The following is a 13,254-nucleotide window of genomic DNA, read 5'->3' as shown; positions in this document are numbered from 1 at the left end:
CACTTTCCGAGGCTCACGAACCCACTGTATTGACGTGGTTTTGTGAGAATCTCGTTGTTAATTAATTTTCTTTACACTTCGATTGATTTTAGGTCCTTATGATGATCACTTTAATCATTCATCGAAATAATTCTGAAGTGTTTTCCTTTGCTTGTTTTTTAGTTTCTGTTCCTCGGTTCTGGTATAGATGAACAATTAGCTGGTTATGCTCGTCATCTAACAACATATAAGTAAGATGCCTTATTTTTTTCCTTTAAAACTTTATGCACTGCATAAAATGTGCTTGATTCGATGGGGTTACTTATTTATTGAAATGGTATTATTAAAGCAATATAACCAATCAAATGATAATTTAAAACGTGTGGAATAATTATATAACCGATTTCCATAATAATGGGGATCTTAGAGATAACTAAAGTGTTGCTATCAATTTGAATTCATCTAGGATCTTTAAAATCCCAACAAAAATAACCCATTTATCGCCCACTGTAATGATTAATTTTAATGTATTTTTATTTCTATTCAAATAAAAAATTACTTTGAGGAAGTACTTGTAAAATGTGTAGTATAATGTGGAATAGTAGGTGTTTAGTGGTGATAGAGTTGTTACACACCATGTTTAGAGATAATAAGTTCAATGAAACAACTAAGTTACTAAAAATTTCTTGTCCATCAACTATTGATTTCACTATGTATTCACTAACTACTTCATTAAACAATTAAAAGCCGTTGTAGGTCAATAGTTGTAGAGGTTGTTGGGTTTCATCGAAATAATGAACCGATCGATAGAATATTATAATTGAAAACTTAGAAGTACTGGACGACCGTTTCGTCCCAGCATGGTCCACGTCATCAGTACTCAACCACAACCCCGCACACAGGACTTGAATCCAAAACATTCCGCTTCTCACGCGAACACCTAACCTTCAGAACACTAAGTGGCATCCAACGGTGTTAATGTCCAACCTCAATCATTTCACGACATTGCGCAATCATTTCCAATTGTTTTTTGTGGGTGACTGCCTTGCACGTGACATGTCTGAACTCTCAACAGAACTCCTGGAATTTCCTCTCAGGATATTATATCGCTAATACATGACTGCGTATCAGAGTGAAAATACATTAAAAGAACAGAAAGGAGAGTGCATGTGCGAATCTCTGAACAAGTTCTAAAAAAAGAGATTAAAAAAACGGAGGATCTCAACATTCAACTGACACTATACGTCTTGTCAACGTTTTAGCATCATTTTAAAAAGTCCACACGTTGAAAAATGCAACCCAACTACATTTTGTTTAAATTTTTACACCGAAAATTCACTGGTGAGCTGTGAACTTTCGGTGTAAATGTTTTTTCCTGTATATTCTTATATACAATCTTTTTTATATATTACTACCATTGAAGCAACTACTTCTATGAATTTAGTGTTAATCTTGTCGTGCTAATGAGGTATGGACGTATACATATATATGCCTTGTCCTATGCTTTAGCTGACTAACTGACTACTGTTTTCATTAGGATGATTGAGGAGCTTTTGTTAGCTCATCTGCCTATTTAATCCTTACGTCATCAAATTCTAAGTACTCTTGTTCCCATCGAGTGAATTATTATCCGCAATCTTCACATAATCTATGTATTCAGTATTCCGCCGCAAGAAAGTTTTCTTGGTTTCGTTTAACATTCTCTGCAAACTTTACTTGGGGAACCTGTGCATGAACAACCCCGTTAAAAAACTTTTGTAAAGTGGTTAGTTAATGGTTAGGTTGTGCGACTTCAAGGTCAGGCCAAAACACCTCTACACCCACTTCATTTTAGGTATCTAAATATTAATATTAGCCCTCACAGAGCGTGGGGCTCATACCCCAGTACATAATAAATAAATTATCATTACTAATATTATAACTATTAATAATAATGACTTTTTTAGTCATAAGCATTTTCGGTCATCAAATTTAATTAGGTATTACTGGCATATTTCACTCCATTGGATGGATTTTACCAATTCCAAGAAGGATTTAAGAAGTTGATAAGAGTTCACACATTACAATAAAATCCATATTGTTTTTCTGCCCTAATTGTTACTCCATTTTTGTTCTCAAATTTATATAGGGAATCTTTCTTAACAGTTTTATAGTATGTTAATATCAACTTACCTGTATATATATATATATATATATATATATATATATATATATATATATAAACTTGATTTAAAAATTATGATTTACGTATTGACCCAATTTACTCTTAATCATCTGGCTATGCATTTGTTTGTAGACCTTTTTTATTTAAGAATGAAGAACTGTCAAATAAATAAATGAATAGTGATAATTGGAAATACTACAGAGAGTAAGGTTATAAAAAGAATATCAAGTTTTCTCATCACCTACAGCATAATTTTGACCTTAAAACACATTTTGAATTTTTGTACATTATCTGTCAGTAGTGTATTACTGAATTTTCTCCAGAGTTGTACAGGGAGTGACTGAACTGAGGTCCGACACTACTAGTTGATGAAGTCATTGACTGTTGAGTTGTGTATAGATGAGAAACTTTTGTGGTTAAAAACTAGCGACAAATTGATTCAGTGATCTTATTTCCTTAAATGTTATGTCTAAAGATAAGCTGCAACGCAGTGGTATAAAGAACGTTTAACATATTCTATTCTCCTTAGCCCATATTTTTTTAATATGAGCCTGTTCAGTGTATTACTTCTTACTCTAGACAACAAGAGGATGGATTCAGTAGATTGGTTCATTGAGCTGTCATCCTCAAATATGTATCAGCATTTAATAAGCCTTACACAAAATGCTACAATTAAATCACAAATAGATAGTGTTATTTTCATTATTATTGGCTTTATATGTCAATATATATATGTTAAAATCATTAGCCGATCAGTTTTAGACCATCATTAAAAATCCAGAAGCACTGGACGGCCCCTTCGTTCTGGTAATGGGACTGCTCAACAGTGTGCGTTCACAACTCCGCACGCGGGACTTGAACCTAGATCCTTTAGTCTCGCACGACCGTTCGACCTCTAGACCACTAGGACGAAACGGCTTTCAAATGCGTGTGAACAACATCTACGCTGTGTTTTCAAGCTTATTATTTATGTATTGTCTCTTGATTTTATGCATGAGTAGTAGTGGTATAAAAATTAAGGCTCTTAAAGAGATTGTATTCAGCAGTATCTAAGATTCTATTACTCTTCTTACGTTTTACTGCTTTTATCTTGATTACATAAATGTTGAATTGTATCAATATGTGGGTTATAAATTTCAGTGCTTCGTTTTCGTGAAGTTTCGATTGTGGTTTTTTTTTTGGACTTTTCAATAAGTTTAAGCTTTTCTTATTAGTTTATAGATATCCTATATTTGTTATTTAGATATAGGATATATTATCCATTTCACTAAGATAACTTTTTAGACATGTCATTTTGCGACCGTAGACTACAAGTTACGATGGACTTCAAAATTATATCCAGAATGTGTGAACTTTCATACAGAAACCAAGCAAACCGTCAGCTAACTTACACACCAGCGATATGACTTGATCTGGTAATAGTCTGTTTTCCAGTCTACTTTGATTTTAATGTAGGTGGGGCTAAGCATACGTTGTATATATCTCAGCCACTACAGTTGGCATACATTTATAGAGTGATCAACGAGTCCACAAATTATATTACTCTTAGTTTTGTATGGAATTTTTAAAGTATTTCACTCCTGGGTTTTCTACGAATCAGACTGTTTCCTTTTTTCCCTTTGGTAATGGATTTTATGCAAACGAACAATATAATTTGAAGTTGTTACAGTAGTACATGAATTTGACCGTGATCGTTCTTATTATGTTTACCAGGTGTTTTCCTAATCTTCAATGAGTTGCACTGACTGAAGCATCTCATAAATGGAGTTATTCTTATCTTCAGTCTTTTTTAAATGAGAGAAAAGAACGTGTTTAAATCCACATGTTTATATTCACTTACCATCTACTTATTCGTCATCCTTGGATACATAAAAGTTAACAGATTCGCTGTTTCTTTGTATATGAAGTGTGGAACGTTCTTTTTTATGTCTGGAAAAAAATTAAGGAATTAAATTTGAATAATTTGGTGTTTTACTCTAACAATCGAATACATTCAGTTATAATCTATTAACTTGTGGTTTTCCTCTAAATTTAAGTCTTTTTAGTGGCAGTAATTCAAACTAGCCTCGATTGCTGTCGACAGTATTATTATTATCATTGTTTGTTAAAATCCCAGTATCAGAGTCAAGTTTATTATTTTTTATTACGACTATTTGGTTTAAATTGTCTTTGTTATTGAGATCAATATCTCCTTCAGCATAACTCACTGATCGAGCATCATTTAGTTGCTTACAACCAATTTTCGGTCTGTCAGTTTTCACTTTTGCTTTCGTATCATAATCTGAATTGGATCTAATGAAATGTGAAGGTCTCAAAAATTTGGAGGATGATGATGATGATAATAATAATGTTGACTTGTGTTTATCAAAGCAAGACGTATTAGTTAATGGTCTTTTTTGTAAATTCTGTTCCTCTATATAATTTTTCATATGTTTTTTATTGTCTGTACGACGTCGGCTAATTTCAAAGCATTTAAAGCATCCTTCAAATCTACTGTATTGTCTACGCATTATTACACGTATCGGTTCATTTAACCATCCATACAACAATGGATTGACACAGGCGGAACCCATTGCAAATAATTTTAATAAAAGATCAATAATTTTTATGTGTCTCCCCGGTATAATATTCATATTTGGTTTCATTAAGTCAATCGATGAATCCATTGTAAAATTTCCATTCATAATAGGTAGTGATTGATTCATTGTATACCATAGAAAGTCTTCACATGTTTTCAAACCAATAGAGTATTTCCATGTTTCATCCTCTTTGTGAGTTGCTTGTTGACTTGAATTGAATAATCGATTAAATTTTAATAAATCATATGTACTTGCTGATGGTAAATCATTTTCAACATTTAATAAAGCTTGTACTTCTAATAATAATGAGTATAAACACCATGGTGTCCAACAGACTGCAAAACAAACAACTGTTATTACTAATAAACTAGTTGTACGCTTTTTACGTTTTTCTGCTTCTTTACTAGCATTTAATTGACAAGGTCGTTGTTTTAATCGTCGATAGATAGCTAAATAAAATCCACCTGATGCACTTAAGGGTAATAGCACTAATATGACAAAAATGGATACAGAATAAGCAAATCGTAACTGTGGACTTGGCCATGATTCTACACAATAATGATATTCATTTAAACCTTCACTATTTACTTGTAATGCAACTGGTATTGAATTCAATGCACTAAATAATATGACAATAATAATCAGACCAAATGCTGCTTTCGGTGTTAATTGTGTTTTTAATGGATAAACAATAAGACGATATCTATCAAATGCAATTAATAAAATAGTTAGGCATGATATATACATTGGTATACCGAAACTACTAAATAATACTCGGCATAAATCTGTACTTGGTTTATGATTCTCTGTCATTTCATAATATAGTTGTATTGGCATACTCACTGAACACAAAAATATATCGGATACAGCTAAGCATAATACAAACAAATTTGTAATATTGTGCGATAATGTTTGTTTTCTAAATTTTATCAAGGCAAATATCAGAATTAAATTGAATGTTGCTCCGCATATTGTTAATAGAGTGTAAATACAAATTAGAAAATTACGCCAACTTGGTATGCGATGCGATGAATGCTCAGTTTTGCCTAGATCTGAAGAGAAATCAAATAATAATGGAGATTGTGATGTTTGATATTTCGGTTGATTTAATTGTAAAGATGTTGTCGGAAAAATATGTGCTTTAGATGTTGGCAATTGATCGGATTTTGAATGAGTTGGTGAATTCGATAAGTTGGCTTTATGATTGATTTCATCAATCCAATTATTTGTGAAAGTTTGATTCATATTTATAGTTGCACTATTCATCATAAGCATTGATGTGCACCTGAAACATTAAAAGAAATATAGATGTTCAGTTTTAACTTAATTTGAGTTCATGTAAATGTTAAACTGATTACAGTGTTGTCTATCCGTTCCCGTTAAATATGATCTACAAATAGAACTCGGTAAGTATATATGTATTTGTGAACTATGTGTGTGAAAGTAGTTTTTAAATGAAGAGAATGCAAAACAATTACCAGTTCATTACAGGAACATTTAGTCAAATAAAGACCCTTTCTTTAAAACAATCTACACAGTCAAAGGGATTGGATCAAAGGGAGGTGGAATCAAAAACTTATGCACTGCTGAGGCACTGGCGATCCACCAACTCATTCCAAGAATAGATTTACTATCCAGTATCTACTAAAAACCATTTTTATCTTTTATATTTTTCAAATGATCACAGAACACACAGCAATTTATTGGTATAGTTAGATTGATACAAAGTGAAGTTAGCAGTCAAAACTTAAGAGTGTGCTATTTGAGAAGATATGGTTCATAAATTATCTTGACCCAAACTTTATCGCGAAGTTTTTATTCGTGTAAAGAATAAAATACAGGCTCAGTGCATGGAGTTGTTTTTTTATATGCAGTTCATGGTAAACAAACATACGCTAAAAATGCTGGTATAAAACTATAAAGTCATATGGAATGTGGAATGATAGATTCCTAAATCCTTGTCATTGAAGGTATTTTGGGCAGTGTGTTTTCTAGTAGTGGTATTTTATAACACTGTAATCTTCAGTGTTGGTTGACAGCTGTTATTAGTGTTTATGTTTGTGGTGAGTTGAGAGACTCAATAATAAGTTCAACTTGTAAAAGATGGTGGACTGAGATTATTAAAGCAACCTTATAATTCATCTAATATAAGGTCAATTTTTATACTTTCTGCCTCCCATTTCACTTCCTTTTCATTATTCAGTATTGAATGAATAGACAAAGCGAAATAAAAATTATGATCTTATATTTATTTATGTTTCATTGTTGTTCAAACACTCATATACTCCACATTCGTTTCTGTTGTTCTCTCACCATCTCTCAATATTTCAAATCATGAATTTTTGCTTGCAAAAAACCAATAAGCGATCAAAAACTTAATTTTTCTTTCAATCGCATAGTAATAACACTCGTCATCGACTATGTTATAGAATATCAAAATGTAAATAAAGTGCCGTATTTTGCTCGTGATAACTCCTTGATTTTTCTCTTTCAAGAAATGTTTCGATATTTCATATTCCTTCTAATTTCCGGTCAATACATTTTCATCAGCTGTACAAGCATGTGCTTTTAAGTTGTTTGGTAATTTAGAAGGATGTATGAGAGGTGAGGATTAGGTTCCTCTTAATTACTAGATTGGATGTTCACCCATTCCACCTTACAAACTTCGTTTCTGGTCATCACGTACCATCATTATCATTCATACAAAAGCTATAACTTGTAGCTGAATTATGATCTAGGCACTAGAGTTACATTATATTCAGCAAAATATGAAGAGTATGAAAACTAGTATAATGTGATCATTCTTAGTTTGCCAAACCTTTTTATTTTGAAACATTTTTTCATGGAACCTGCCTTACTGTTAAATTTGTTACAGCTTTTTTGTTTCACTCTAATGCATCTACATACTTATTGTGGTATTCTGATTCTGGTTATTCAGTAACACGTTTACAGAGATCACTGATTACTGTTAACTAATATGTCTAGTACAGACTTGTATATTTGGCTTTTAGCTGAATTGTAAATGTGAGGTCTAGTAACACTATCTAATTGCCAAAATTAAATAGTTGGACAAGAGTTCGAACCTGTCACTTCGTGTCTCAAAGTCAAGTACCTTATCCACCGAACTACCGCTTGTAAATCACAGTAACCTACCGATGTTCTCCACAGGTTCAATACCACAAAATAGTAGTCAGTTTTGAGTCGAATTACCTAGTCAGAATTAAAGCCTTTTAAAATTTCAAAAGTAATAATACTCTGAAATTGAGGATTTCAAAAGGAGATCAAACTTTAGCTTCCACAAAATGATTGTAGCTCGAATCTCTTTTTTAAAAATTCGACTTGCTATTTGATTCAGATTTCTCATTAAGGCTACTACCGGAAACTAACTTTCAGGATGCAAAATTCAGTGAAACGCCTGTTAGTTAATTATTTCACATAAGCAAACTGTTATGTGAATACCTTGGAGAAATCTCTATCCTACAGACGCGTAGTACATATCCGAAAAAGACAGTATTATAATGTTGATCTTTGGTATTTTCTGTGTTTAGTAACGATGGGACATAAACATATAATGGCCTTATTTTATGCATCGCTGTCAATGATTTTGTAAGTTAAACGTGAATAGATAATACAATAAACTAAGTATTTTAATGAACATAAAGTATGCCGTTTTTGGCTACCAACATTAATTAATGTGAAACAACTTCATTTTTGTTTTCTGAAAATAGGTCTCATGTAAACTATCCAAAAATATTAATTTTTCACGTTATTTATGTGTGTATACGATGTCATTTGAAAAATTCAAGGTATCTTTTCTGGTTTAGTAAAGAGAGGTATATTACATTCCCCTTCTTTTAGGAAACTATATTTAAACCGTAGATAAGATTCAGTTCTTTCCATTACATACTTTGTTATTTGTAATCACTCTACTCCAGTAACACATAACTCTCTGTTTCAGTTTTACATTTTTGATCGGGAATATATCTCTCAAAAATTTAATCCCCCCGAATTTGTTTTCTCTACATACCTCCGAGAATAAAGCATTATTAATAAATTTTTCTTATTGACACATTTTTTTATTTTATTTAAAATGGTTAACAAACGTCAGTATTGATATTAACCGATTATGTCGGTTTAAAATTTTTTTTATTATACTTGAATCATCGTTTCATTAATTATTAGTGACGTTGTCTTTTCTTGTTTTTTTTTTTTGTGTATTTCTTTATTTTCATTCCAATATCACATACACATATGGATTCAACATCTTTTTAATTGTTCCTTTTTTAAGGCCTACTTTGAGTTGGTTTTCTTTTCAAAACAATTCGTTTATTTTATGTGTATTTATTTTTATTTTCAACTAAAAAAATTGCCTGTAGAAATAAATTTACTATCCTTTGTATTAATTGCTTGATAATGATTGTACAATGCAAATAGATTCAGTTAATTTGTCTTATATTTTTACGTAACACATTTGTTAGGTGTATTTTTATTGTCGTCGGCTTTTCATGTACTTATAGTGTGACGATTAGTTATGCTGCTTCGTGTTTCATTCCCGAATCTCATAATACCTACAGATTGATAGTTTTAAATGCCGTAGTTTGAGATCGATTCCCAGTTCAGATGTTTTTTAATGGAAGGCTCTCTTCATCGAAATATTTCTATCTCTTCTTTGGAGAAGAGAAAAACACAAAGAGACAGTACTAGATTCTGCTTATTTTTCATACCTTAACGATACATGCGAATTGATTGGACTGCACGGCATAATTATCCAGTCGTTTATGTTCACTAACAATAAGAAGGTTGATAAACAGCAGTCCTAATTACGAATGTTTTATATTTCCTATATAAGTTGTTTATGTTCACGAAAACAAATGACAATTTTATATCATTCATGTTATTATAAGTTGCAATTAATTTTGTTTTGTTATATGTTATTTTTTGCTTGTTTTTACCTTATTCATAAGTATGTTTATTTACCTTTTCAAGAATGATATATATTATGCATGAAGAAATAAACAGTTATCATTGATGTCATGAAATATATCGTTATATTTATTGGGGATCGTAGAGTGTTGAGTTTTTTTAGTTTACATCATGGACTGATCTTAGCTAGGCAAGTATTTAAAACTAGGAAGAACTGGACAGCTGTTTCGATCTACCATGAGACCACTTAGCAGTACTCATCCACGACCCTACCGAAAATTAAACTCAGGACATTTTTATCTCGCGATGACGCTTAACCTCTAGACCTCTCAGCCGGCATACACTAGTGTTCATATCTAACTTTAATTCATTCACCGTATTCCACTATCTGCAATCGATAACTATTTCTTACCGGGCATGTATTTATAGTAAAGGACTAGGTTTTGATAATACAATAGATCGAAAATACAATTATATAGGTATACCATAAAAGCACAAAGCTGTTATTATTCTCTGTACTATTTGAGCGTATGTACATTATTACTATCTTTTGCTTAATTACTGACTATATGCTTATATTTGAGCTATAAGAACTCAAGGTGTTTTTTGTTCTCACATCTTTTATGATAACAAATACTCATTTATAGTCTAGCTTAACATTTCTCAATGTGTTGTCTTCGAATATTACATTTCCACGATAACGATGATATTTTGTTACGATTTATGTATCTATCTGTCTTATTTATTTGTTTTTTATAGCCCCATTTTTCCCCAGCACCTTTATTTTGTTTGTCTAATTTATATCATGACATTTTTTCTTGTTTATTTGTTTGCTTTGTTTCTTCTTTCTATCTTCTCTGCTTCTCTCTCGCTAGTATTATTTTTCCTAACTAAATATGAATGAAGAAGAAGAACAAAGTACGCATATTAGATGATTTGATATCTTATTTCCGAAAAATAGAAGTTTGTATCTTGTTGATTGTTGTTTTACCTTAATAGTTTTTGAGAAAGGAGCAGAAAAATCCTACCATACACAATAACATTTGTGCTTTAGAAATATGTAAAATTAATAGACTTGTCAAAATGCTTCAACTGCTTTCAGTTTCTAACTACTAGTTCGAGTTAAACAGATTCAAAGTATTATATTAGTTGTGCCTTTTAAAATATATTCGTGAAAAATCTCCAAGACACCGAAGCCATTGTTTCAAGTTGGTGACAATGACTGAATTAGTCACTTTGCCGAATCTTAACATCACTAACATAGTGTTGCCACTGGATGTAAGTGATCCCTCAAGACAATAATGATCGAACAGTGAAAGTTGCTTAACATCTCGTAAAGACCAGGTTTCACACAACTGGAGCAAAATCACTGTCACTAAAGCGTTGAAAACCCAACATTTTACAGCCAAACTAACACCACAATGGAACCAAACATGACCCACATTGGCACGAACCGTTCTGGCTGTCACTAAATGTAGACTGATTTCATTTGTCACACTACAAACCAGATTTACGGACTATTACTAAACATTGTCACAAAGAGTCAGTGTATATGCTACACAGATCCATAATACTATTACCTATTTCCATCAGAACTGCTTCCGAAATGTCATTGATGGAAAAGTTGAAGTAAAGTAGTGCGATTAAACAACTTTACTTAACCTTATTATTGGGATGGAAAAATGAAGAGAGGGGATTATATGCCCTCATTCTGCTTTAAATACTTGTATACAGAGCCTTTAAGATGTTAACAAGCTGTCGAACTAGAACTTTTTTCAGTACACAATCCCAAAATGCAACTCTGTCCAACATATTGAAGGCATATGTGATATTAGGAAATTCAACTTATTTTGTTTGGAAATAATATTTTAATTAAGATATTTAAGTCGTATAACAATTAATTTACTGAAGTCATATATATAAGGACTACTTTTGTAGCATGAAATATCCTCATATTTCTCAAACATTAGTTGTTTTTATCAGAAGGGGTTTGTGGAGATTTTTAGAAATTTTCACAGATTGAAATCATGAGTCAGTTGAAGCTAGTTGTTTTTGTCAAAAATAGTATAAGTACACTACTAGTGTCCTTTCAACGGCTTTCATTCACTTACAAATAGAAAAATAAAACAATAGGAGCATTGATCACACAATTATTTATATATTACTGGTAATATATCCTTAAATTATGTCAGTTCATTAGAGTAAAGCAAGTTTCAATTCCGACATTATAGTTTATGTTTGTTTTAAAAAAAAAACAAGTTATTAAGATGAACAGATTGTCCTGAGTTAAATCTGGACACACACAGGTGCATACTATTTAAGTCTGATTATTAAACTTGACTGCATTGGTCAAGTTATTTGATGAAAATGAGGTTTTTTTCGTTGTATTATGCTAGTTCCATAGAGTAAGTGTTTTAGGTCAATTATGTGAGTCCATTAGTTCCAAAGAATACTTAAATGGCATGTAATGAACACTAAGCATCAATTATTTGCGTTGGAAAAGTAGTATAAAACTGTTAGTTTTTGTATAACATAACTAATGAACCACTGTTTCATTCTATTGTTAAATTCATTTGTTCCAAGTTTAATATTTTTCAAGTGTAATTGCATTTTGGATTTATCCTAAATAGTATAACTTACAATTTATGCAAAATCAGTCCTAGATAATTTAGTACTTTCATCGACGATGAATTGATTATTAACATTAGAAATCATCTTGCTATTCTAAAGAACCGATAAATAAGGATCTATTATACATGTTGGTATTTCTAATGATTGATTGTTCTGATTCAAATAGTTGAATAATTAGAACCTTTTTAAATGAAATTTAGGTATATAAATTGGAAATCTAAACTAGAGGTTAGGGGAAAATGGTTTCAACGTTGTTTTATTAAGTATAATCCATTTCGTACATAATAAACAATATAATAAATAAAGATTGTTGATGATTTACAAACTATGGGCTCATGTATTCCGATTTTAACCAGAAATTATAGTTCAAGGCCTAATGATGCCATCTGGCAGTTTGTGGATAATCCATAAGCTAAACTATTTAAAAGTCTGTTTACCTAATTTTTCTTATTTAGCTTCTAGGTAATCGTTTTTTTAAATCTTGATAATTCTGACCTACGGGATGTTTTTATCAAATTTTACAGGAAATTGTCACGGAAATTTCTCAAAATAATATATTGGACAATTTATTACCTTTCGTGTTGTTAAACTAATTATGTTCGTGTTTTCAGACCATTTTCTCTGATGGTTGTTTCATTTCAGGGTCATTTCTCTATTTTCATTTTATTGTATTCGATAGAATCCTTATTTTTAGGTCTTTTTTGTTCCCTTCATCGAATTGGGTACTGTTTACTGTCCTTTGTTCGACAACTGCTTTCAATGGTTTTTCGCGATCAGTCCATGTCATAAACTATGAAATTCAAGTATCTCTACAACCCTACTACTATTGGTGTATATTGTAGTACTTTTAACGACCTCTAGTTAAATTTTTGATCTATGTAAGACAAAAAAATAGTATGTCGTTACTTATATATGTCGTTTGTAAAAAATTAAATGTTTACATGGTTTTTATTGCTAATTTTTATCAGCCGGTTATCG

General features: G+C 31.3%; 2 protein-coding genes across 4 annotated transcripts in view; one reads left to right on the top strand and one right to left on the bottom strand.

Moving 5' to 3' along the window:
• ASNSD1_1 (Asparagine synthetase domain-containing protein 1) overlaps nucleotides 1–13,254 on the top strand; it is a gene marked incomplete at its 3' end in the record, with an annotated part of 93,209 nt that overhangs the window by 31,931 nt on the left and 48,024 nt on the right. For both annotated transcript variants that reach the window (XM_051210752.1, XM_035731949.2), the window contains one exon: nucleotides 163–230. In XM_051210752.1, the coding sequence (XP_051070771.1) occupies nucleotides 163–230 (68 nt within the window). The remainder of the gene's footprint in view (nucleotides 1–162; nucleotides 231–13,254) is intronic.
• MS3_00003071 (uncharacterized protein) overlaps nucleotides 1–13,254 on the bottom strand; it is a gene marked incomplete at its 5' end in the record, with an annotated part of 31,070 nt that overhangs the window by 11,031 nt on the left and 6,785 nt on the right. The window contains 2 exons of one of the 2 annotated variants that reach the window (XM_051210754.1): nucleotides 3,984–4,072; nucleotides 5,566–6,007. In XM_051210754.1, coding sequence (XP_051070773.1) covers nucleotides 4,067–4,072; nucleotides 5,566–6,007 — 448 coding nt within the window. In that variant the 3' untranslated portion in view covers nucleotides 3,984–4,066. Of the gene's footprint in view, nucleotides 1–3,983; nucleotides 6,008–13,254 lie in introns of both variants that reach the window. The other variant, XM_012942102.3, reaches the window with a different exon arrangement.

The sequence above is a fragment of the Schistosoma haematobium genome, chromosome ZW (assembly GCF_000699445.3).
Source record: "Schistosoma haematobium chromosome ZW, whole genome shotgun sequence".
Taxonomy (NCBI): Eukaryota; Metazoa; Platyhelminthes; class Trematoda; order Strigeidida; family Schistosomatidae; genus Schistosoma; species Schistosoma haematobium.
This window is presented reverse-complemented; position numbering and strand designations above follow the sequence as displayed.